The following is a 25,931-nucleotide window of genomic DNA, read 5'->3' on the forward strand; positions in this document are numbered from 1 at the left end:
GGAAAAAAGGCAAAAGACGCTATGTGAAGGTTTTTTTTAGCAAAATACCTCTTAGTTTTGAAAATTAAGTAAAAGACCTTCTGTCTGAATCATTGATAAGGGGTAATTTGCTTCATTTATCAAAATACGGAAATAAATTTGCTATTTTTTATAAGAAAATTGTTACCCATTTCTTATATCGATAAAAACTCTATTAAAAACTAGTTAGAAAAATGTAACTAAAGACCACATTTTTAAGCATCTGGATTACAGAAGTGAATCACTCATTTTGAAAGTTTATAAGTTAAAAAAAGTGTTGGGCAATTTTTTTTCAAAATAGTTTATAAGATCTCAAAATAAAATGTTTTTAATCTCAAAAATTTATTGCTATTCTTTTTTTTTTCATTTAAGAAAGAAAATGCTTCATTGTTTGATAATAAATTATTATAGTTAACATAAAAATACTATTGAAATTATATTTATTATATAAATTCAAGATATTATAATTTTACTACTAGAAATAGTCATTGATAAAGAAAATATCAATTATCTATTAACTTCTTATTTGGAGTTAAACTATTTATCCGGGGGGGGGGGTGGGGTGTATCTTTTTTCCGGGGGGGGGGGGGGGTGTATCATTTATCCTAATTATTTCTTTATGCTTCTCTCTCATTTTTCTCACCTTATCAGACTTTGCTTAGCATTTTCTTCTCCAGATGGTCAACAGGCAGAAATCAATAAAAATACAAATGCAGAAGCAACTTCCATGGCGAAATCACTAACAACAATCCCCACACAACTCATACAATTAACTACTAGCCATTATTCATGTTCTTTCATTTACTAGAACAGTTTCAGCACTTACAGTTCATCGTGAGAGCTCCGTTTTTGCGTTGCGATTGGAGAATGATGTTCAAGGAGGTATGTTGCAGCAATCGATGCGTGCAAAGCAGCACCATAAGGAAGTGCATCTTCATTCACTTTGAAGTATGGGGAGTGTCCAGATGCAAGCTGTCCCTCAGTCTCATTGAACATACCAATATAGTAAAAGTATCCTGGAATTGCCTCTGCGAAGAATGAGAAATCTTCGGCTCCCATCAGCGGCTGCACCTCTTTCACGTTCTCGTCTCCCAGCATATGCCCGGCTATTTTCTGGAAATGTTTGTGCAAATCTTTGTCGTTTACGGTGACTGGGTAGAAAGGCTTCTCATCTGCGTAGAAGTTAACGCTGGCGTTGCACCTTTGCACGGAAGCTTGTAGAGTGATAACCTGTGAATTGCATTTCAGGAGAAACAGTTTCAGATATTATTTCGTGTAGCAATGGAAGGATAAAGGTTAAAAGTCTGGTTTACTACTGCGGATGTCCATATGAGAAGAGATAGACAACTCCAGAAAAGTTCAACAGAATTTGAAAGTTTACCTCTTCAATACGATGTTTGAGTTGCATGAAACTTTCTTGGGAAAATGCCCTGAAGGTTCCAGCTATTGTAACAGAATCGGGAATGACGTTAAATGCATGACCACCTTGGAATTTGGCGATGGTGACGACCTGCCAGAAAAAGAAGTACGTCAGCTTTTATTAAATAAAGAGCATTGCAAAGATTGTGCAAGTGACCTGTGGTATCTGATGTATAGCTAAGTAATCAGTTACCATCATGTCTAAAAACTTAAACCATTCTAGGAGGCATTTAAAACTTCAACGCTGCTAATAGGCGGTATTGATCTTTTGGGCCAAGCACAAGAACGTCTTTTCCAGAAACGGGTGTTATGAGTACGAGACTGGGGTTCTTTCTTTTGCCAAGCGTTGACGATCTATACGAATTACTATCTTATTTAAAATCTTAAACTATTAAAGGAACAAGGAACTTAATACCACCGACACTAAGAAGTGCAGAAAACCAAATAAGAAGAGACTCGAGAGAATGGTTGAAAAAGCCTAAACAACAGAATTAAATCTTTTTTTTCTGAAGCAAGAGATGTCTTGGAGGAATCAACATACAGCAGATACCAAACAACAATTTAACATGCTTATTTAATACCCTTCAACTTATAAGCTTAGTTTCTGAAAAGTGTCATTGTGTGAATTGCAACATAGTGCCGAGCATAAACAACTACCTGTGAATCCAAAGGATCAGCTTCGCGTGAAATAAGATGCTGTAAACTAACTATAATATTTGAACTGGCTAAAATCGGATCAATCGTGTGTTGTGGGATGGCAGCATGACCTCCTTTTCCACTAATTTTTGCCTCAAAAAACCCACTGGCAGCCATCAGCGGACCAGCTCTGGTGGCAACCGTGCCTAGAGGAAAACTAGAAGAGACGTGGAAGCCGAAGATTGCATCGACATTTTCTAATATCCCAGCATCCCTCATTTTCTTTGCTCCGCCACCACCCTCCTCTGCTGGTTGGAAAACCAAGATAACAGTACCCTGAAATGCAAGCTTTGATAGATCAAAAGAACCACATACTCAGAAGGGGAGTAAGGGAAAATAGTAAGCACTTGTATGATCACTCCGGTAAAGGATCAAGCACCAAACATAACAACATTCCTTGCCCCAGTCAATAATCAATGACTAGCAATCATGAAAGAAAGAAACTGTCTGTGTTTCTTTAATTTTCATCCGGGTTATCAATTGGAAAAGAATTACCAAACTGTTGTTTCCACTGGCTGTCCACTTCACATATTTCTGGTTGTCATAAGTTCTAAGTGTTTTTCCTAAGCAACTATTTTATAGGTTACTGCAGGGTGGATACACCTCTAGTTTCCATTTGTAAGGTTGAATGAGTCAGTCAGATACAGTTTTAAAAACATTGCCCTATACAGACAAGGATAAGTTAAGTTTAACAAGGGGAAGACCATAAAATACTAATGTCCAATGCTTAGTTCTTAAGCTCAGATTTCATTTGCTGCTAACTTTGTCAGAGTTTAAATATTTTGCAGGGTGGATACACCTCCAGTTTCCATTTGCTGTTTAAGATTTGGAGATTATTTGTGCCAGAGAAGTTCTCCATCCACCGCACAGTTTGGTTCCAAAGCACGTTTGGCCATTGGATACCACACTAGTGTAATAAGGACGTCCAAATTTGAAAGTAAAAAGGCATGATAAAAACAAATGATTGTGATCCTCACATTGCATATAGAAGACAAGCGATTTATGAGCTCAGCTTGATCTTAAACAATTATCTTGTGCACTCAACTTACGTAGAACAGCAAGCCACAAAGTAAAGGGGTGTCTTGGATTGCATTAGGGAACCAGACACTGGAATGCGAGTGAACAATAGGTTGATCAGTTCGCAAGAATCCCAAACCTTATTAACATTGAGAGGTTATCATCCCAAACTGACCAGAGAACTTTGTTTTGAGAATTTTGACAAGGTTGGTAAGAAGGAATGACTGAGATATATAATCGATGAGAGGATACAAATCGGAAGGCCATTTCCAACTATTCCCATTGATGAAGTCATCGACTTTGCTATTTCTAAGTATACCAAATTCATAAATGGGCCTGTTGGAGAAGGAGAAACAAAGAGGACCACTAGAAAGCCAATTATCCCACTAGAGGGCATTTGAGCTTACTAATAACTGCAGAGCTATTACAAACACATAACATTTCATCCATAAAATTCTTGGTGTTGCACCTAAATATCAATATTGAGTTCAGCTAAACAGTTTTCAGCATCGCACCTAAATATCAATTACACAATCTATGGCAGGAGCTACCTATAACAATAGAACGCACGTTAAGTCTGTCTTGGCTTCTCCACAAAAATCATCATTTTGTCCACCAATTGACCTCCTTAGAAGAAGACTTTGCTTATCCAGGGCGAACAAATATGAACATAGCCCATAAATTCCCCAAATACTGACAGAAACAATGGGCCGTATTAAAGAACCAACTTTCAACAATCAACTAGAAGTCTTAGTTTAAGAGTGAGATCATACATAACAATCCAAACTGCTCATAAATCACAATACAGCTGCACAAATGCTGTAGTGAGTCATAAAGAGCACAAAACTAAAAATGGCTCAAGGCGAAGAAACAAACCTCCAAATCACTGCGATGCTCCTGAAGCATCTTTGCAGCGCCAAGAAGCATAGCAACATGAGCATCATGTCCACAAGCATGCATCTTTCCAGGAACTTTGCTTTTATGCTCCCACTCCACAGCTTCCTAATCAAATTTAAACTCTTTTAGTTCAAAAAATCATTCAAAACCAACTCATACAAAAGCCCAGAACTAGATAACCAAATTCCAATGAACAAAGTCCACAAAAGTCAAACAAACCTTAGACAAGAACCCGAAAAACTTCATGCAGGAATAAAACCATAGAATTACTCAACACATCCATACACACACACACACACACACACACATATATATATATACATTTTTTTTCACAAACCTGCATAGCTAGGGCGTCCATATCTGCTCTGATAGCAACAAACGGTGGATTTCCAGTGCCAATATATCCAACAATACCAGTAACAGCAATTGGGTGCTTATAGGGAATGCCCATTCCATCAAGCTCATTTCTGATAAACCTGCTGGTTTCAAATTCCTCATACCCAAGTTCCGGGTTTTCATGTAAACTTCTCCTGATTTTCACCATATACTCAAAAATCTCAGGCCTTTTGGCCAAATTCAAGAACTTTGATGGGATTTCAGCCAACCCCTTTTCTCCCAGAAAAGGGTCTGACAAAGCAGGATACGACGACAGCAACATGCACAGATTGAAAAGCAAACAAACCCATGTAAAAGAACTCATTATCTGCCCTTGCAATGGGCGAATTCAGTTATGGCTGATCCTCTGTTGCTTGGTCTTGTAAAGAGAGTTCAACTGTGGGGGAATCTTTGTGGGAGCCTAGATTCTAATTTCTATAGCGTGAAAGAGCAAATGAAATTTGGCTTCTTCTTAGGGGTAACTAGTACTTTTAACCCTGTACTCTTATATCCAACAACACCAGCAATTGGGTGCTTATAGGGAGTGCCCATTCCAAATTTCCATCAACCTCATTTCTCATAACCCTCTCCTCCTTGTCATACATTTTCTGGTGAAAAATTCTATTCAACTCTTATTCAAACATCAAAACACTCCTAAAATTATTCTTTCAAATAATAATGTAGGAATTAAGAATTTCAAAATTCACATATTATTAATTTTAGTATTACAATAAAAGAATATATATCTATATATATATAATTAATTAAAATGAAATGGGAGGGTACTATATACATATTAAATAATTTGAATAAGATTAGATACATTTTACACCCCTAAAGTATGCTACCCTCATCAATTTCTCCATTAAATTAAATAAATTTTCACTTACCCCTTCTCTCAGTGATAATCCTTTAAGTTAAATAAAAAGGGATGAAAATACCCTTGACTATTTAAAATATTATATATTTACTTTAATATCCTCTATAATAAAATATATCAATTTAATATTTTATGAAACTATGATGTTTATAAATTAATATTATATTAGTATAATGCACTAACACAAGTTTATAAATTTATCTACTAGTCTAATAATAATTTATTAACATCGTAAATGAATAAAATTTGAAATCAAATTGATTGATATCAAATGCACATATTATATTATTAATAGTCAAGGGTCATTTTGTCCATTTTTATTTAATTTAAAAAGGGGGTTAGTGAAAATTTATTTAGTTTAGCGGGTTAATTGACGAGGATAGTATACTTTAAGGATGTGGAATGTATCTAACTCTAGAAAATATTACATTATGTTTGGTTTTATTTTTGGAGTTTTTTTATTTTGTGTTTTAGAGATAGAGAGAGAAAAATAGAGATAAATAAGTGTGTGTTGGAGATACAGAGTGTATGTTTGGATTTGTTTTTAGAGGTAATTTAAGATATTTTAAAATAAGTGGTGTATGTTTGTTGTTGGGATTTGAGAGACAAAAATCACTGTTTATCGTCAAATTATGTATCTTTTATATATTTTTTATGTATAAATATGTATATATATAACTATTATATGTTTAATGTTGTATTTTCTGAAGACAAAAATTATTGTTCATTGTCAAATCATATTTATATATATATGTGTGTATGTATCTATTAGATATAGAAAGTTCAAAAATAAAACACATAATCAAAGTGTGAAAACAAAGAGGCAAACATTGGTTGTGTTTTATTTATCTTAAAAATTATCCAAAAATGAAACCAAACATAGTATTAAAGTTTCAAACTCTTGATCCTAGCAAGCTTCTCAAAGAAGAGAAATTCCTAAAATTCGTACGCAATTCATCTTTTATTCAGCGGAACGTTTAAGAATATTTACCACTTATAAGAAAATATTATTCCCATAATTACGTGATAGATTATACGTCTGTCAAATATTTTTAAGTATGTTTCATTCTTTTTTTATTGATTGAATCGAATTTAAGTTGAACCTAAAAAACTAAGTTCAAATTTAGTTGTTTTTAATTAATGAATCGGGTTAAAACGAATTTTTTTTCGATCAATTTTGAATTGAATATCGAGTAGTTTAATTATTTTTTAACCCTATTTGCAATAATATTTTACATTTTTCTATGGCTAATTGCAATAAATTACTGTTCAAACCAAAAATCAATTACAATTTTGGCACTGAGCCGATTGTTGAAAGAATCCACTTTCTTGAGTGCTTGCCGTATAGACTCCGATTCCACCTCAGGACTCCACAAAAAGCAAAACTTTGCCAACGCGCTTAAGTAAACCAACAACCAAACACACCCGCCCCCTCTCTCCTCTTGACTTCTGCCCATCATTTCAATTGCTAACTTTGAAGGGCTGTCTTTCCATTTCTCAGGTACTGTTATGAGTTTTCAGTTCGAATCTGATTTTTTTCTTTTATTTGAAAATTGTTGGGTTGGTGGTTCGGTTTGGAGTTTGGAATTTGGAGGTAGCTTTTTTGTGAAGCTTTGTGATGTCTGATTGTTGTATTCTTTCTTGTGCTTTTAGGATCATTTTTTGAAGAGGAAAGTTGGTCCTGAAATTAGAATTTTGGTCCGATCGTATCAAAGATGTTTGCTCGGATTTTAGGCAAACCTAAGCAAGAGACTAATGCTCTCGCCACCCTTGATAAATTAAACGAGGTATGCTGTTTTGCTTGTTTCTTTCTTTCCCTCTAAGTATTCGAATTATTAGTTTTTGGTGTGATAGATGGAGGTGGGTCGTTATCGAAATTGAAGGTGAATTCGCTACCGTCTGGGATATTAGATAGGGAGGTCTTTTGGATCGGTTCTGCAATTATGAGTTGATGGATTTTCCAGGCCTGGTTTACTTATTCAGTCTTGAGTCAGTTCGATATGGTTCTGTGAGCTATCTTAACTGATAGTGTGGATTTTAATTGCTACAGCTTTGATCTTTTGAAAGAAACTGAAGGGGCTTGTAGATGACTTAGTTCATGTCATGTATATGATTTCTTTGAAACATGTGGGTAGATGCCCAGTGTATAATCCTTTCGAGTGTTTTAGAAGTTATATTTCTCAATTTTATACTTCGGCTGGATGGAGTATGTTAATCAGAATGGTGTGATACCAAACCGTCATTTTGTAGAGCCTTAGTGTTAGATACTTTGTTCTATGTTGGTATAACCTGTTGACCTGGTACTACCTTTTGGAGTTCACTCATGACATGCCGAAGGGGAGCATATTTTATTTTCTTCCTCAGTTCTCACCATAAAGAAGAAAAGACGGGGAAAAACCTTCAACTAGAAAGCAATATAAGGAGCACTGAGCTAGTGACAGGACATTATATAGAGCTGTTTTGTTTCCTTAGCTTTGTACTGCTGGAGCTTGAAGTGAAAGTTTGTTGAATGCTTCCTGTTCGCAGAGTTCCATTTTAGATCAGTGCTAAATGAACCATAATCATATATTGATAGGTATTGATAATGTTCCATTCCCAACTTCCTTTATGCCCTAACTTGTCTTCATTTGGGATGTTTGTTCTCCCCAGACGCTTGAGATGCTTGAGAAGAAGGAAAGTGTGCTTCAAAAGAAGGCATCTGGAGAGGTGGAGAAGGCCAAAGCGTATACAAAAGCAAAGAACAAGAGAGGTATCATAATGGTTGCCGTTAAGGATTCCTCCAGATTTGACCCCCGAAATTTTACTTTTGTTTCTTCCTTTCCTTTCCATTCTGAATAATGGTTTCCCGTTTTGGCTTCTCTTATAGTTGTTTGCTGATTTTAGTCATTTGCCCGTGATCTGAAGCTACTTATAGAAACAAGTTTGTGACAGAAGTGGCAAAAACATTTATAATAGACTTTCCCTTACAGTTTCCCCTAGGGAACAACTTTTTTGTAGGTTGCTTTATAATAAACTTTCCATGTTTGTGTTCGAGGGTCAGGTGAGGTTGGCTTCGCTGTCCACCTTCCCTCCTCCACTGCTTTTGCTTAAATCAAATATATTGGTCAGCAAGAACCAAGAAGTTTGCTTATTTGATTGATTTATTATATATGGCTCTATGTTTATTGGCAGTGTCTTGATTAGTTAGACACAAAAAGGTTGCACAATGCTTAGTTTCCTTAACAATAAATCAGGTTCCTATTGGTTAATTAACTAAGTATATTAAGGTTTCATGTGATATTATGGTACTGACTTGGGCTAGAAAACACAATCATGCAGCTGCTATACAGTGTTTGAAGAGGAAAAAACTCTATGAGGAACAGATTGGTCAGCTTGCAAATTTCCAACTGCGCATCCACGATCAGGTCCAACTAATTTTGTATTTTTGATTGCTCTGAATACAAAGCATGCATGCTTGAGCGCTCATGTAAATTCTCATCCTTGTAGATGATAATGTTAGAGGGTGCAAAGGCTACTACTGAAACTGTGGATGCCTTAAGAAGTGGAGCAGCTGCAATGAAAGCAATGCAGAAAGCCACGTAAGTAGATGGATTAAACAATTTAGAATATGGACCTTCAAAAAATTCTCTCTACTTATTTATATTTGGTCCCTTGCACTGGAGAGTGTATTGTTCGCGTCTTCTGCTATTATTTACATTGTTATTGTTAAAAACCTTAGATTTTGACTTATATTCTTCATCAACTTGTTTCACATGGCTTCTTCTGCACAGAAATATTGATGACGTGGACAAGACAATGGACGAGATTAATGAACAAACAGAGAACATGAAGCAGATACAGGAAGCGCTGGCAACACCTATTGGTGCAGCAGCTGACTTTGATGAGGTTCTTGGGGTGTCTTTATTTTTCCAAATGTATCTGGAATTTTATTTACATCTCTTACATTGATCTAATCTGAATGATTATATCTGCTGCAGGATGAACTGGAGGCTGAGCTTGAAGAATTGGAAGGCGCAGAGTTGGAAGAACAGCTACTTCAGCCGGCAACCACTGCCCCTGCTGCCCCTGTGAAGGTTCCAGCCGGCAGAGTTCCTACTCGGCCTGCTCCCCAGAAGCGGACAGAGGAGGAAGAGGAACTTGCTGCTTTGCAAGCAGAAATGGCACTTTAAGCATGTCGTCCTTTGTTAAACTGGTAACCTAGTCTATTGTATCTTCTCTGGCATTTAAATATCTGGGATATACTAGTGCAGCAGTAGAGTTACCACTCTACTGAGATGAAATGTAACCATTAGGATCTTGGAATTTGCTGAAACTTCTCAATGCCATGTAGTCAAGGCGCTGCAACTGAAATTACCAATTGCAACTTGTGCATAGATCTTAAATGGTTGTGATACCACATTTTTCTGCAGGTAATTATACGAGGAGATTATCCAGAGGACGATTATACAAAATGGAGAATCCAGCAGCAGGCTTCCCCGGCATCCGAGAGTTTCGTGTATCTGCCAGTTCCATACATAAGCACACCGCAGACATAGCATAGTTTTGCTGGGCACTGTGATCTACAGCCATGTGTATAAATGTGATCATTTGTTAGATATTCTGTACAACCATCAAGAACAAAAGCTACAAAAATAAATTTTCTAAATTGTGCAACGCCTATATTGGTAATTTACGGATTTAAATTGATATATCAATAGTGAAAGTTGGAAGTGTTTGAAAATAAGTGAAAAGTAGAAAAGCATTGAAGACGGATTGTCGGTTAAAAATAATATAATACCTACAATTTTTATAGTAAATTGGAATTGATTATAACTTCTAATTTAAATCTACTCAATTTTAAACAGCTCAAAAGTAGAAATTAAAATTAAATAACACTCTTTGGATTTATTTTCATTAATCATATGAAAAAGCGCTTATTTCTCCCTCCTTTTTCAATAAGGTAATCTTTCATAAATTTCTTTTATTTTTCAATACTTTATTTGTTCAATTTAAGTATATCTTTTGAAATAATAATTTTTATTTTTAAATATAATATGCACACATTTGAGTGTGCTATATATATTTATATTAATATAAAAAAAATCACTTTCCGCTCATAATTTATAATGCTGTAATACCAATTTTTGTATGTTCCAAATGGTCTACGTCATGTCATGTGTTCGTCTTTTAACGGTTCATTTACTATTATATATATTCTAAGAGTTTGTCACTTATTCCACTTTTAAATTTTATTTTTTACCGACTTTCTATCGTCAATGTGATTGTATGCATTGACTGTGTGGTACTTAAGTGTTGTGTTAGAAATATAGCAAAGGAAAAAGGAATAATGAAGAAAAGGAAGAGGATAAAGATGTCATTTACATTTGAAATCCCTATTTCCCCGCCAAATTGATATCTCCACGTTAGCTGAGCCTCTAGTATAAAAGGCGCCACATGACTCCTCGGGCTTCTTCAGTACACTACACATTTGAAACTCCGCTGATTTCCTCCTACCTCTACTCCGATTCCATCGTTTTGATTTCACGATGGTACGTTGTATTGATCCAAAGCCCTATTTTATGGGAATGTATATTGTCTGGTTTTTTTCCCAGTTATTTCGTCTGAATAAAATTCATCTGCTTGTTGCTAGTTTTCGTCTTGATTTAGCTGCTGGAAAATTTGATGTATTTGAGCGTAAAAATTTGAGAATTCTCGGTTACTTTTGTGTACATGTAAATTTTGATATATTTATCATTCATTTCTGGCGGTGAAGAAGTATTTGTTCTGTTTTGTTGTATGTTACAGAGTAGTCATGTGTTGATTTATTTTAGTTGTAGAAATCCATGTATAGAATGCGAATTGGAGATTTTGGTACTGATATGGAATTTCTGATTAGAAATTGGAATGGACTCGTGAAGGTAAGAATTCATTGGAAAATGATGTTAATAGTTAGACAGACTTGAATTGTCATTTTCATTTGGTAATAAGTACTTTAGATAATGTTCCTAAATTAGTGAAAATTCACTTTTCACATTTTGGTTAACACACAAACTTCCTACGATTTAATAATCTATTCTGTTATTTGATGCATTTATTGATTTTTCTTTAATCCATTATGTAAATAACCTTGAGTGGTGACAATTTAATTTAGTACATGTGCTCTAACATACCAATACAAGGCATTCTACATCTTCAAGATTCTGATAATCTTTATCTCCCTTTACCTTGCATTTGGACTTCTGTTCTGATTATCTCAGTTCTATCACTTCTTACTGTCATGAATATCTTGTGCTAGAATACATTATCACTTTGCGAATTCTAACTACAATTTTAATTGTGGCCAGTCTAAGAAAAGAGGACTCTCTTTGGACGAAAAACGTGAAAAGATGCTACAAATTTTCTATGAATCCCAGGACTTCTTCCTTGTAAGTATATTGACTTGTTTATATCCAATCATTATGATGTCTTCTTGTGGTCTTTCTCATTGCACTTTATGTTTGTCTATATTGCTAATTTCATTAGTGAATCACCCAATGTGTTTCCCATGGTTGGTCTGTCAGTGTATTCAGTGACAGACTGCTACCTCTTTCTTTCTAGCTTCATATATTCTTTGCAACCTGGCAGTCAATGTTGGTTTGCATTTTTTTGACATAAAAAATGATGTATGAGCTTAACAAGTTTCTTTTCATACTAATCTTATAAATACATTTCATCTCTTCCATTACTTTTCACTCATTACAGTATTGTGGTTCCGCATCAACCATGATATGCTAAGTTCTAATGAGGCTTCACACTTTCTTTTCTTTTCTGTTTTTTTGTTTTTTGAAGCGGTGATTTATTATTTATGTACAGTTCCAATTCATACTATATCTATGAAATAAAGATTTTTTTGTGATTTAAAGAAATAGGCTTGTAAGTATTTCGTCTAGCCTGTTTGCCATTTTGGATATAGACAGCTTTGCTTTGCTTCTGCATCGTATGCCCAGAACTATGTTATAAGATACACATCAAATAGATGTTTCAAAAGTTATAGCCTACAGTTTTTGATGAGTTCAGTGAGGTTTCTCTCTTTAGTGTCCACTTAGATGATATTTCCTCTCAATATAGGAGGAAATGTTTATTAAAGTCCACGATTGCACTTACGAAGCCATGTAAGGTATAAATACTTACTAGTGGTTTAGCATTCAATTTTGGGATACTACCTTACTGGCCAAGCCATATACAAGGAACTTTTTATCTCACACGGTCACACACCCAGGATGTTCTTTAAGTAATAGCCCCCGATTATCTGTATATATTGAGATAATACTGGTATTCGTTTATCACATGCCATCTTAACCAGATCATTGGTTATTCCTGAATCATGTTTTAGCTCAAGGAACTTGAGAAGTTGGGCCCCAAAAAAGGCGTAATCACCCAATCAGTAAAAGATGTCGTCCAAAGTCTAGTGGATGATGACCTTGTCTTCAAAGACAAGATTGGAACTTCTGTAAGTAAGCTTACTAGATGGTCAATGGAACATGTTGTCTTTCACTTCAACTCAATGTCCATGCATAGCATGGTTTCATTTTGCACATGTTTTTTGTGGCATTTGTTAACTTGATAAATGTCCTTTTTGAGTTTCATGTGCTAAAACATCTTTCAGGTATATTTTTGGAGTCTTCCTAGCTGTGCTGGTAACCAGGTGATTTGATAATTATTCATATCCTGAAGTTAGAATGTAATTCACGTTTATGTTGATTGTGCCAATACGCGAGTTGTTTTACAGCTAAGAAATATACACAGAAAGCTTGACTCTGATCTTCAAAGTAGTAAAAAACGATACATAGAACTTACTGATCAATGCAATGCTTTGAAGAAGGGACGAGAGGAATCTGTAAGTATGTTTGCCCCTGGACTTTTTATATTTTGTCAGTTTACAAGCAACGTTCCATGCAGCTTTACAGTTTCTTAAGCTTTTGACTACATTAGGATGAACGGGAGGAGGCACTTGATGAGCTTAAATCGATTGAACAGAAATATAACGGGCTCAAGGTTGGTTTACATAACTTCATGGGAGAGTCATTCCTTTTCAGACCATCTTCCCCACTCTAATTTCTTTGGCATGAATGCTGAAGTTATAGCACCTTTTTCTCAGGATGAAATTGTTGAATACTCAGACAATGATCCGGCTACATTTGAAGCAATGAGTTAAGTATCGTCATCCTTTTATCAAATTATTTGTTTTCCCAACATGAAGTTGGCTGTGAATCCTTTGGCACTTTCGTGGTTCTCAAGTATTATGTGATTTGTGTGTTATTAAGTTTAATGTTTCTGTGCAGAGAAAGCCATCGAAGTAGCTCATGCGGCAGCTAATAGATGGACAGGTTTCCTTTTCTCCATAGTTAAAGCTATTTTTGAATTCAAACATCGGATGTATGTTATCTGTTTTTCTTGTTTCCTCTATCAATCATGTGTTATCTTTCACAGATAACATCTTTACACTGCAACAATGGTGCTCACACAACTTCCCTCAGGCAAAAGAGCAACTGGATCATCTTTACAATGAGGTATGTAGCTTAAATTGGGCTTGAGTTGCAGACTGAGACCATATCTATCATCTGATTTTGCGAAAGAACAAGATCTGAAGATGTTGATCTTATGATAGCACTCTCTCTTGCCAGCACTTGAGGTTTTTCTTACTATGCTGAACAGGTTGGAATAGCTGATGACTTTGACTATTTGGAGTTACCTGCAGCTGCTTCAGTCTGCTCTCCTGGAGATCAGATGCTGGAAGGCAAACCTTAAATTCTGTATCTTCAGTGAAAAAGGTTGTACTCAGATATGCCTCGGAATTTTCGCTAAGTGGTAATATAAGCATTTTTGTCGACTCTTTAAGAATTGAATTTACCCTTTAAAAATCAGTGCATTGATCGTCCACAGTAATTTTCCAACATTATAAGGATACATCACTTGGTTTTGAATGAAAAGGTCCTGAGGTGTGCTGTGAATCTGTGTTTGTATATTTGTGTATGGTTTTCGGGTTCCCATCGGTGCTTAATATTGCAATCCGGTGTTTCTACTTATTTCATTCTTGAACTGGAAGTTTAGACCGAGGGAAAGGACCGAGGATGTATCCCTCTAGTAAAATTTTCAGGATGACTTTCTTTGCCTTTTGAACCGTGAGATGGATTCTTCTCCGATATCATCTCATGAAGTGAAATGTAGTTTTACTGACTTCCCCGAGTTCCTATACTCAATATCAGAATTTAGAAAGCAGCCCAATTTGTTCAATCTATTCTTGTACTCATGTTTTTCATGAATTTGTAATAGTGTTCGTTTCCATTAATGGAATTGAACTGAAGCCAACGTTTTGTAATCGAAGATATCTCGCCCTACCGAATACTGCATTTCGATTTGGTTCAGTAAAAACCGAAACTTATTTCAATCCGGTTTAATTTTATACAGAGTTAATCAAAAATTAAAAAAAAAATATAATGCAATGTTAATTTGTTAGTTATAAATTAATGTTAAACAATAAGTATAATAAATTAAGAGAGTGAGGAGAGTGTGTGTGGGTGTGAGAGAGAGAGAGATAGAGTGTGTATGAGTGTATAAATGGGGATATTTTGCCTTATGATATATTAATTTTATATAGCTTATAAGATCTTATAAAAAAAATTTAGAACTGAATGAAAATTGATATTTATCATCGATTGATTAATATTGACTTAATGCAAGTTAAACAATATCTTTTTTTTTAACTGAACTACTCTTACAATAGTGAAAATATATCTTTTTAAATGCATTAACACGTGGAGATATATTAGGGTAATTGGATCACAAAAAGATTTATTTAATTTGCAATGAATCGGTAATAAGTCAATTAGGGATAATTTATTAATTTTTATCAGTTTTTGTTGTTAATAGCAGCAAATTCAGTAAATTTTAATTAACGATTTGGTTTATTTATTAGACGAAAGCAAACTTTAAAAATATTAAATATAATTTTTCAAATTAAAAAAAGGACTACGTATAATTATATCAAATCTTAAGAATAGAAAATGTAATTATCTCATACATATATTTATAATATGATTGATGAACTGTGGAGGATGACTCGATCATATTTCAGGTCATTGTGGTGTTGGTCCAATTGGACCAAACTTTGACCCGTATATAATCTATAATATGTCTTTTGTTTAAAAAACAAAATTATTGTTTAATCGAATGTTGTATTTTTGTGAGATTGAACTATATTTTGGGGAATTAATTATTTACATAATTTCTAACAGAGAAACTGTTATAAAATTTACTAACTCAAACACATTTCATGTTATTCCGTCTTTTCCTACAGATTCAAACTCAAATATATTTTCATTTTTACACAAAATACAATACAAAAACAAAAACCCACTTCAGAATACCGATAATTAAAAATCGAGAATGAAAACAAAATCAAACAAGACTATATATTTGAGTTGGAATCAATCATATGTATGGACTATATTCCAATCCACTCTTAATTTCCTTTGATGATTTGGAGCATACAATTGTATATTAATTATGAATATCTCGATTTTAAAGAAATATAAACAACTACTTTACCTTAAAAAAGAAACAAAAAGGGTGTGTGAGCATGTTCTTGGTTGGTGTAGGTTGTCTCCAACTCCTGTCCAACGGTCTGAGTCGGCTGCGTATCCTTTTTTGAAAATTCAAATATCAAATCGATTGAGGGGCAGAATATATTTGAATTTGACTCACAATTTCAATCATTCTCTGCATGTGGGTTTGGGGGCCAGACAACTTGAATTTGGACTCCACTGTGCACAGCTCAATCATACCTGGAAATAGAACGTGCATGTGTTATTGGCCGTCCACGTGTCCACCATCAACGGCTCCCAGCATCCCTCTGGGTCCTTATAATCTGGAAACAAAAATTTTGACAGGGAGGATCATTTGTTCTCTTCCCCCCCTTCCGTTCATATATAAGTTGCATTCATTTCTTGCTTAGGACCCAACAAACATAGGAACATCCCAAATCTCTCTAATTTTTCAAGAAAGGGAAAATTAAAGGATATGGAGATGATGAGATTGTGGGCTGTGATGACAATCTTTGCTCTTGTTTTGGCCTTGGTAGCTCCGACAAATGGCCAAGTCCCTGCGCCGGCACCCGCCCCTTCAAGCGATGGTAAGTTTCGTTTTTCTGGTCCAACTTTCAGTCCGTTTAGGATCATTGGATAGCGGGATTTGATGGGTTTTGCTCTCTCACTCGCTGTTCATCCAATAGTTTCAGATACACTTCAAGATATGATATTTTCTTTTTGTTGTTGTAGTCAATTATCGTAGTAAAAGACAAAAATCTGTGGTGAATACTAATTAACTATGATTTTGTAAGGATTGTTAGCTAATGTTTTTGAAGACTAGGCCAAAAAAAACTAACTGCCTTAGCTAAATCCCATGAGCAAATGTTTACATCATAGCTAAACACCATACAAATGTTGATTAATCGTGATCAAAATATCGGTTTCGGCATTGAATTTGTTTTAAGACATGGTGAGTTATAATGTAGGAAATAAATGATTGAAAAAAAATGATAAAAACTGGGTGTTTTTCCTTTTGTAATTAATGATGATGGTTGGTTGATTCTTGAAATTGTGATTTTGCAGGGGTAGCAATTGATCAAGGAATAGCATATGTGCTAATGCTGGTTGCTTTGGCCATCACCTACATCATTCATTGATCACAAACTATTTGTATAGCGCTAGACACATTGATTTCTGAGCTGGATTGCTTATTTCTTACATGTGATTCAAACCCTACATCAATTCTTTCTGAAATTGGATTTGTTTTCTTCTTCTGTTGTTTCTGCCCATTTCTCTATTCTTTTCTCATTCTTTCTTCCTATGTAGAAGAGAACCGGTTCAAATGTTTTGATGACTTCTTTTCTTTGCGCATGTCCATTTGTTTCTCTATTTATAAACTCACACCACACATACATCAAACACAGTAAAAATCAGTGTCAAGTTTTTACCATAATCAAATTTGACAAGACCTAAACAAATCAACGTTCAGTTTAAAAAAAATAACCAATCAGTGTATTATATTTGCTGTGTAAATATTATGATCCTGCGGGACTTGATTTGAATAAGACAAGAGTAAGAAGCAGCAATTTGTTGGCTAGATATGATGGTTCGTAAGGACGCTCACTCTCAGCCATATAATCACGGCTTGATTTCTTCTGCCAATATGATGGTTGCGGGATTTATATAATTTGAGAATATCTTTATAAGCTTGATTACACAAACATATTATGGTCCGACACCCTATTTAAGATAACGCCACGTGGTCCTGCGTACGAACATTTGAATTTATAAATACCACTGTTAGAAAGTATTTATTGTACGTCATTATTAATATGCTCTCGACCACATTAACTCTTCTAAATCGCTTTTGACCATCTTTTCACCTTCACTAACTTAGGCATTGGAGTGTCTTAGTTAAGGGGTCCTCTTAACTAACCTGACAATTTTCATTTGATATTAGAAACCATGTTTTTGGGTAGCTTAGGGCCGGCTCGACCTCATATAGGAAGGAAGTTCTAGAAGCCTCCGGATCACCTTCCATGTATGGAAAATATCAAATTCGAGAAGGTATATAGCCACATGAATTTAACCCATTTTAAAAACTTTTTTTTTTTAAATTTTTTTAGGAAAACTCTGTAACTATATCAATTTTTATATTAGGATAAATTGAATTTGATTAACCCCTAAATATATTAGGTGAAGACCCAGCCTATTAATTAGTGTGATCTAGTTAAGTCAAGAATAGCAACGCCATCAGTCATTACGTTGCAATTAGTTAACAATAATTACTAATAAGTACCAATTAGCCGACCTAGTTTGCTACTACAAATATATTTTATCTTATTACACTTTACATATATATATATATATATATTAGCCGCTGTGACATGACATTTTTATGTGTATATAATAAATAATTTTAACATACGTTATAAATAACAATAAAACAGATAAATTAACACACTATATTTCAAACCAAAAAAGAAAAGATCAACTTAAAGGTATTATTGACACAAGAACGAAATTGATGTAGTTGTGTCATAACTCGTCGTTTGTGTGTAAAAGATATTTTGTGTATATATATTAGTATAGTTAGTATATATATATAGATAAACCAGCATATCACATTTAAAAAAAAATAAAAAAATAAAAAGAAAGAAAGAAAGAAAGAAAAGAAAAAAAAAATTTAAGGTACTATTGACACAACAAACAAATTGGTATAGTGGTGTCACACTTTTCCGATTATAAGTAAAAAGTGCATTTTCTTTTTATATTAGTATAAGATATAGATAATTATTCGCCCATGAGTGCATAATGCAATTAAAAATTGATTTTTTATTGATATAGATGCTAAATTATCTTTTTCATTTACAATTCTTAGATAAATATACTGGCGCAATGTTTTAACAAACAAATTATGAGGCTAAAAACGGATAGAAAGACACTGAGCTAGCTTCTTATTTAGAAATTGAAGAAGTGGAGGTTGTCAGTACGTATTTTAGTATTTTCTTTGTTCATACGACATTAATCCAACAATTCAGTAGGAGATGAAACATAAGTTGGGAATAGAGAATCTCATCTGTCGTTTTATTGCACTCATACACCATCAACCAAATAAAACCCCATCACATCTAGTCGTTCACAAACGACCATATATGGTAATACCATCACCTAGAGGTACTTGAGAAATTTGTACACGAGCATCAGCTGCCAAGTACTTGTTAAACTCGATAGCATCGCTCCTCGTTCCCAACCTTCTCACCGGAGCCAAGTGCTCAGCCATTGCAACTGTCCCTCCCCAAAGCGTGTTATCGTAAATAACTATTCCTCCAGGTTTCAACAGCTCCAACACTCTCTCGTGGTAGTTTGTGTAATTAACTTTATCAGCATCGACGAAAGCAAAGTCAAAGGTTTCTCTATTCTCGAACTGCACAAAAAATGTAGGTCGAAACCAAATGATATATTGTTAGATGAGCTAAGAATATTACTTTTATGTATCATGTCATGAATAGATATGTGTTGTGGTTCTTACATCTTTCAGTAATTGATCAAGAATTGGAAGAGCCTCAGACTCGATAAAATTGATCTTGTGCTTGACCCCAACCTTCTCAATTACAGGCAATCCGATCTCATAAGCACTCCGGTCCACGTCTATGGCAGTAATCTGCAAAACTGAATGTTTTTAATTTGATATATTATGGCTTGTAAGATATGTTTCGTGCAAGAAATATGATGGAAACCGCATGCAGTAACCTTTCCGTCGTCAGGAATTGTAAGGGCAGTCAAGAGCAGGGAATATCCAGTAAAGACTCCAATTTCAATTGTCTTTTTCGCATTAATTAGCTTTAAGATCAAGGTCATAAACTGACCAGCATCAGGTGCAGTACCCATGACGGCCCTGGTGAAAAAGATAAATATTTACTTTATGATTTAACCACTATGATAAAACCAAACAGAGATGCTATGCAATCAGACTCCGCAAGAAGCTGAGTACAAGCGGCTGCATTTCATCATATTGTTTCACAAGTGATGAATGATCAAGTTTCGATTTTAGTGTTCATATCACTCGAAGACATCACAGTCATTAATATCTTCATTTCTAGTCCCAGTACTAAAGCTAAATGCAAGAGGGCCCCCTATGAATATAATAATAGGCAGAAAATCCCTTGTAGAAAGAAGAAAAAGCAATCCAACCCCCTCAACTCGCGATAACCTAAACTTTTAATAAAAAGGTGAAGCAACTCCCTAATGAACTCGATTAGCGAATTTCTTTTTTAAAAGTTTAAGAGACGTTGCTATTTTGTTTTTATTCAAGAAGGTTTTGTGCTTTTGCTCCTACCAGTGTTCTCAAATTATTATCAATGGAAATATTAGTTCAAAAGTTTGAGCAAGATTTAGAGAGAAAGCAATTACAAGGGATGAGTGGAAGTGAGAGCTCTTAGCTCCTTGAGAGATTCGGCTTCACGTGGATACACACTCGTCTCCAATAAATACTTCGTTAAAGAAACATTGAGTGATTAGTTTTACGTCAAAATCGTAAAAACAATAGAACGATTTCAAGAAAATCGACCAAAGAGTGGGTAGCTACCTTGTATAACTCTGTTGTTTGCAGCAAACCTTTGTCCATAAAGGTAGTGATCCTCTTTGCTTTGTTTTCCATCACACTCTTTACAAACACCAACTGCAGCAACAAGTAAAATCCTCAAACACACAATGGACATGAATCCTGAAGATAATGACTGTACATCAACTGAGGCGAGCAAAGTTGGAAAAGCTGAAGATGTGCACAAGTCAAAAGTGCCCGAAATTTAATGTAAAACACCAAGTTCAACTAGATTTAACTTAGTCCACGAAAAAGAAACGTCATGATCATGCGGACATGGGTTCAAATCCGGGTATTAGTCTATTTTTAATAATAGTGGCCAGTCAATTATGAAGATTATTAGATGGTGATATGTTGATTGGTGCAGTTGTTCACATAAGATTGTAATTTAAAAAAGTGTATAACACCAAGCATAGTAATCCCAATATCCCTTGCATATTCCAATTTATTCAGGATTGAAAAAATTATAATCACAGAAAATAGATGCAAAATCAGTTGATCAATTCAAGTTAAAAAAATTGAAACTTGAAACAGGAAAGCAACCCTAAGCCTATATATAAACAAGAAATCATTGGAAAACGATAAAACCCCTTTTGAGAACAAGACAACACATGCATATGCACAACATCTGGAACTCAAATAAGGCTGTCAAGAATTCATCACAAACAACTACTTTTCCAGCAAATTAAAGATGAACACAGATTGAAATTTGATGAAATTGTATACAGAGAGAGAGAGAGAGAGAGAGAGAGAGAGAGAGAGAAGTACTTGGTGTGTTGGGCGTGAAGAAGTGAGGTGGAGAGGTCCAAGTCTAGAAGATTACACGCAGCAGTGTTGTCGTTCCTCTTTAATAAACATTATAGGCGCCTGTTAAAGACAAACTTGTGATACGTATAATTACTATATATATTTACTTTCTTTGTTGAATACAGAAGATTTATCCTTAAAAAGTGTCACAAAATGTATTGTAAAAGGACATTTTGGATCAATTGAAATAAGAACAATTTTTGACTTGTGATATGACATGTGTTAATTGGATTTTTTATTCTAAATTTGGGGATAATTATATTTACTCCATTTACACAAACTACCGTTATCATTTAGAACGTTATAGAAACCACACATAGCTACTTTTCTTGGCAAAAATAATCAATAAAAACTGGGAAATATCCCTTTTAACTTGGTCAAATTTTAATATAATTATTCAAAAATACAAAAATACCCTCCGATAGTATTTCTGTAATTACCAAAAGTTAGAGATTATATTACGATATATTAATAAAATTATTACTAAATTATAAATTTAAATAAAAAAATTATCACACTTGTATAAATTATTTTGAATTATTAAAATTAAAAGATTATTTATCCTCTATCTTTATTAAAATTAAAATGGGGGATTCCGTTAAAAAATTGAGGCTGGCGTTAAGTTTTTAACGAAATTCCCCCTTTGATCCTGAAATTGAAAAAGAAATCCACTTATGGGACTAAATGTGCAAATTGACCTGAGTGTGGGATTAAAATTAAAAACATGTCCGCTTATGAGACCAAAAATATAATTTACCCTTCCTTCCTCAGTCCCCCACACTCCCTTTCCTTACTCACCCCCACCCTCCACCACCCCTTTCCTTCTCTCCCCTACCAACTCCCTTTCCTTCTTCTCCACTCACCATCCGATGCCATAACTCCCCAATCTGCCACCAGCTCGACTTGTCGTCAGACGCCATCTCCCTTCTTTTTTTTTATTCAAATATAAATCTGTTTGGCCAGGTCTGGCCGATTTTCACCGATTTTGTTGGGTTTTTTATCGGATTATGTTGGGTTTAACCTTCTCGATTTTTACACTCATACTCGGACCGACCTTAGGTTCGTTTCCTAATTGAACCAACGAGCCCACTCCGAATTTAAAAATATGTTTTGCTCGTCCTTAATTACTATCTCGTGTGAATGATCGTATGCTAAAATAATAGCAACAGAGAAAATTATAATGATGTATAATTAATATTACTAAAATAAGGTGAAGTTCTATAAAATAAAAAATACACATTACATATATTGCACGTGATACTTTCTAATATTAAAAAAGAAAAAAAAAATTTACCCCAAGACTAATAAAATGCAGCGCAGGAAATGATTATATCAAGATCTCTTCTACATTGAAAGCGTTATTAGCATTTTACTTAAAATGAACATTACACAATCCCTCAACTTTTAAGAAATTTACTACCTCTGATATCGTAACATGCATCGCGTCTTTTCAAAAGAAATACAAAAAGTGTCTGGGGGAACTTTTTGCTTATTAGACTTTTTACGAATAAGAAAAGACCACTCGTTTTATTACACGCATACACCATCAATCGAAAACGGACCCTCACATCTCTTTGCTCACAGACGCCAACAAATAGTAATCCCATCACCGACAGGAACTTGAGAAATTTGGACCCGAGCATCAGCTGCCAAGTACTTGTTAAACTCAATCACAGCGTTCCTCATTGCTAGTCTGCTCTTAGGAACCAAGTCCTCAGGCGTGACAACTGACCCTCCCCAAAGCGTATTATCGTAAATAACTACTCCTCCAGGTTTCAAAAACTCCAACAGTCTCTCATGGTAGTTCTTATAATTGTCTTTGTCAGCATCAACGAAAGCGAAGTCAAAGGTTCCTTTGTTCTCGGGCTGTTCCAGAAACGTAGATCGAAAACAAATGATGTCAGATGACTAACTATGTTATTTCTAGTGTAAATAATGTGTATGATGGTTCTTACATCTTCCAGTAATTGATCAAGAACAGGAAGAGCCTTCGACTCGATAAAATTGATCTTGTGTTTGACCCCAGTCTTTTCAATTATAGGCAACCCGATCTCATATGTGGTTTGGTTGACGTCTATGGCAGTAATCTGTGAAAATTGAACGTTTTTAATTTGAAGTACAACTTGTAAGGTATATTTTCGTGCAAGAAACATGATGAGTTGTAGTAACCTTTCCATCATCGGGAATTGTAATGGCAGTAAGGAGCAAGGAATATCCAGTAAACACTCCAACCTCAATCGTCTTTTTTGCATTAATTAGCTTTAAGATCAAGGCCATAAGTTGCCCAACATCAGGTGTAGTACCCATGAATGCCCTAGTGTAGGAAAAAAGATACATTTACTTTATGGCATTTTAATCAATACAATAATAGCAAATAGAGGGTTCCGCTAAACTTGATCAATTATATGACAAGTATGATACACTTGCTATGTAATTAATTTAGTTCGATCAAACTTGATCCAAGCAAGAATTTTTCTAAATAAAAATGCTACATCAATAAACTATGTTGGTTCCTACGCATTCAAACTACGCAAGATAGTTGAGTATATGTCGCTAGAGAAATATAATGTTTCATCATATTTTTTCACAAGCGAATTGAATGTTCATGTTTCGATTCTAGTATTCATACAACTTTAAAAATATCACAATCCTTAGAATGTCTTTCGTTTTCAGTCCTACTACCAAACTGTATGCTAGAGGCCCCTCCGTGAAAATAATAACAGGCAGAAGGATAAAGAAAAGACAATCCGAGCCCCTGAACTTTTAATAAAAGGGCAAAGCAACTCCTGAAGGAATTGAAAGTAGTGAACTTCTTTTTTAAAAGTTTAGAGATCACATTGCGAGTTCTTTTTGTTCAGGGAGCTCTCGTGCCTATTGGTGTTTTCACAATATTAGCCCCTTCTCCACTACCGAGATCCAAGAACGTCGTGCAAGTGTGAAAAAATACGAAGATCGTGTAGCAATATTATAGTTCAGACTGTGGAGCAAGATTTAAAGGGAAAGCAATTACCGCGGATGAGTGGAAGTGAGAGCTCTAAGCTCCTTGAGAGATTCAGCTTCACGTGGATACACACTCGTCTCCAGTAAGTACTAATTCGTTGAACAAACATATATCGATTAATAATTAGTTTTATTGTAGAAAGAGAAGAAGGGTTTCAAGAACATCGACAAAAGAGTGCCCCTACCTCGTACAACTCTGTTGTTTGCAACAAACCTTTGTCAATTAAGTTGTTAGTCGCTGTCAGGTCTTTCATTGCACTCATTACAAACACCAACTGTTGCAACAAGTAAAACCCTCAAAAACATATTGAAGGTAAATCCATCCTTGGGACATAATGAAGATGATCCTCAAGACCATCCATGAAATGAAACAGCAAGTCCAATTAGTGTGTGTGTGTGTGTGTGTGTGTGTGTGTGTGTGAGAGAGAGAGAGAGAGAGAGAGAGAGAGAGATACTGTGTGGGAGTGAAGAAATCAGGTGGTAAGAACTCCAAGTATAGAAGATATTGCCCAGCTTACGACTACGCCAGGACTGCTGCTGCATTTATAGTGGAGTTTTGCCGTTCCCGCTCTCATTTTTGGTGAGACAATCACATCACAATATAATAAACCGATATTATAATAAATTTATATTAAATTAGGCAAATATATATTACAGGAAAATACGAGCAATCTCTTGTGGGCTAAATTGTTATTTTTTTTATAGGGGAATAAATTACATTAAATGCATACATATTATAATAAAATTATATTAAGTGAGACAAATTTAATATCCACAGTATAGTGAGACTTGAATTCATAACCTCCAACTTATTTACAAGACCTCTAATTTAACCACTAAACTAAATTATCATTTATTTGTTGCGTAAGCACACTACATGCACAAGATAATTTAAATTTTCATTATCTATACTAAATTAATAAAAGAGAAAAATAATTGATATTTTTAAATAATTTATATTAACTTTTAATTTGCCGTTCCCGCTACGCCAGCCTACTAAAGGTAATTATTCTAATCCCCTTAATTACACTTTAAAAATTGTACAAATTAAAATATTTGTATCATACACATATTTGTCATGTGAAGTATTTTTCATTCTAATTTTATAAGTCTTATAAATTTATCGTCAAAAGTCACCTCAAATATCGAAGCAGTGATGAGGTCGAGAGCCTTTCAAATTTCAACTTAGCTTTGTGTTTAAGGAAAATTGAATTTTTATTTCAAGTTTTATTGTATTTTCTACTCTAAATATTATATATACGTTAGTGTATAAAGTTTATTTTATTTAAGAAAAAATTTAATAAACGTGTCATGTATATATTAAATAAAATAAAAAATACAATATAATTCGTTACATAATTTGAATTCTTTTTTCTAGATACAGACGATAAAATATACAAATCAAGATTTTGCTGACTTACAGAAAAGATCGAGGTAGTCAGGAAAGAGGTTGGAAGATTAAAATATGTACTCGTCCCAATTATTAAATTATTTTTTATGAGTATATTGTTATAATAGAATAAGGTGTACCATTTGCAAATATTGGATAGTTGAAGAATCAAATATTATTGGAAAGGCCATTGTCACGCAATGAATCCGGCATGGGAAAGGCTGAAGTGGGACTTCACAATTAAAACTTATAATTTTGTAAATGACAAATAATATTTATAGAACT

The 25,931-nt window shown here is 34.5% G+C and overlaps 5 protein-coding genes and 1 long non-coding RNA gene across 8 annotated transcripts; 3 read left to right on the forward strand and 3 right to left on the reverse strand.

Moving 5' to 3' along the window:
- On the reverse strand, positions 714 to 5,027 carry LOC105161827 (IAA-amino acid hydrolase ILR1-like 4). 2 transcript variants are annotated; one of them, XM_011079646.2, is made up of 5 exons: positions 4,385 to 5,027; positions 4,027 to 4,152; positions 2,095 to 2,421; positions 1,400 to 1,528; positions 714 to 1,248 (listed from the first exon to the last, which is right to left on the reverse strand). In XM_011079646.2, the coding sequence occupies exons 1-5, from the start codon at positions 4,745 to 4,747 to the stop codon at positions 841 to 843; spliced, it is 1,353 nt and encodes a 450-aa protein (XP_011077948.1). In that variant the 5' UTR covers positions 4,748 to 5,027; the 3' UTR covers positions 714 to 840. The 2 variants fall into 2 exon arrangements, with proteins under 2 accessions (XP_011077948.1, XP_011077949.1); XM_011079647.2 differs by having other exon boundaries at positions 2,095 to 2,409; positions 4,385 to 5,026.
- On the forward strand, positions 6,647 to 9,970 carry LOC105161828 (vacuolar protein sorting-associated protein 32 homolog 2-like). The gene is made up of 8 exons (XM_011079649.2): positions 6,647 to 6,803; positions 6,956 to 7,089; positions 7,952 to 8,051; positions 8,621 to 8,706; positions 8,789 to 8,880; positions 9,073 to 9,187; positions 9,280 to 9,494; positions 9,712 to 9,970. Exons 2-7 carry the CDS (start codon positions 7,018 to 7,020, stop codon positions 9,469 to 9,471), a joined length of 657 nt encoding a protein of 218 aa, XP_011077951.1. The 5' UTR covers positions 6,647 to 6,803; positions 6,956 to 7,017; the 3' UTR covers positions 9,472 to 9,494; positions 9,712 to 9,970.
- On the forward strand, positions 10,492 to 14,646 carry LOC105161830 (meiotic nuclear division protein 1 homolog). The gene is made up of 10 exons (XM_011079650.2): positions 10,492 to 10,830; positions 11,626 to 11,706; positions 12,654 to 12,770; positions 12,927 to 12,965; positions 13,050 to 13,157; positions 13,253 to 13,315; positions 13,419 to 13,470; positions 13,603 to 13,647; positions 13,751 to 13,830; positions 13,976 to 14,646. The coding sequence occupies exons 1-10, from the start codon at positions 10,828 to 10,830 to the stop codon at positions 14,066 to 14,068; spliced, it is 681 nt and encodes a 226-aa protein (XP_011077952.1). The 5' UTR covers positions 10,492 to 10,827; the 3' UTR covers positions 14,069 to 14,646.
- LOC110011980 lies at positions 15,900 to 17,204 on the forward strand. Its single transcript, XR_002287069.1, has 2 exons — positions 15,900 to 16,451; positions 16,930 to 17,204. It is a non-coding gene; the product is annotated as an uncharacterized LOC110011980 (long non-coding RNA).
- Positions 18,750 to 21,312, reverse strand: LOC105161833 (probable caffeoyl-CoA O-methyltransferase At4g26220). 2 transcript variants are annotated; one of them, XM_011079652.2, is made up of 6 exons: positions 21,218 to 21,312; positions 20,435 to 20,527; positions 20,260 to 20,339; positions 19,600 to 19,744; positions 19,379 to 19,510; positions 18,750 to 19,273 (listed from the first exon to the last, which is right to left on the reverse strand). In XM_011079652.2, exons 2-6 carry the CDS (start codon positions 20,504 to 20,506, stop codon positions 18,986 to 18,988), a joined length of 717 nt encoding a protein of 238 aa, XP_011077954.1. In that variant the 5' UTR covers positions 20,507 to 20,527; positions 21,218 to 21,312; the 3' UTR covers positions 18,750 to 18,985. The 2 variants fall into 2 exon arrangements, with proteins under 2 accessions (XP_011077954.1, XP_011077955.1); XM_011079653.2 differs by having other exon boundaries at positions 20,435 to 20,572; positions 21,218 to 21,283.
- Positions 22,602 to 24,822, reverse strand: LOC105161996 (probable caffeoyl-CoA O-methyltransferase At4g26220). Its single transcript, XM_011079896.2, has 6 exons — positions 24,712 to 24,822; positions 24,442 to 24,531; positions 24,267 to 24,346; positions 23,426 to 23,570; positions 23,212 to 23,343; positions 22,602 to 23,122 (listed from the first exon to the last, which is right to left on the reverse strand). Exons 2-6 carry the CDS (start codon positions 24,517 to 24,519, stop codon positions 22,835 to 22,837), a joined length of 723 nt encoding a protein of 240 aa, XP_011078198.2. The 5' UTR covers positions 24,520 to 24,531; positions 24,712 to 24,822; the 3' UTR covers positions 22,602 to 22,834.

The sequence above is a fragment of the Sesamum indicum genome, linkage group LG5 (genome assembly GCF_000512975.1).
Source record: "Sesamum indicum cultivar Zhongzhi No. 13 linkage group LG5, S_indicum_v1.0, whole genome shotgun sequence".
Taxonomy (NCBI): domain Eukaryota; kingdom Viridiplantae; phylum Streptophyta; class Magnoliopsida; order Lamiales; family Pedaliaceae; genus Sesamum; species Sesamum indicum.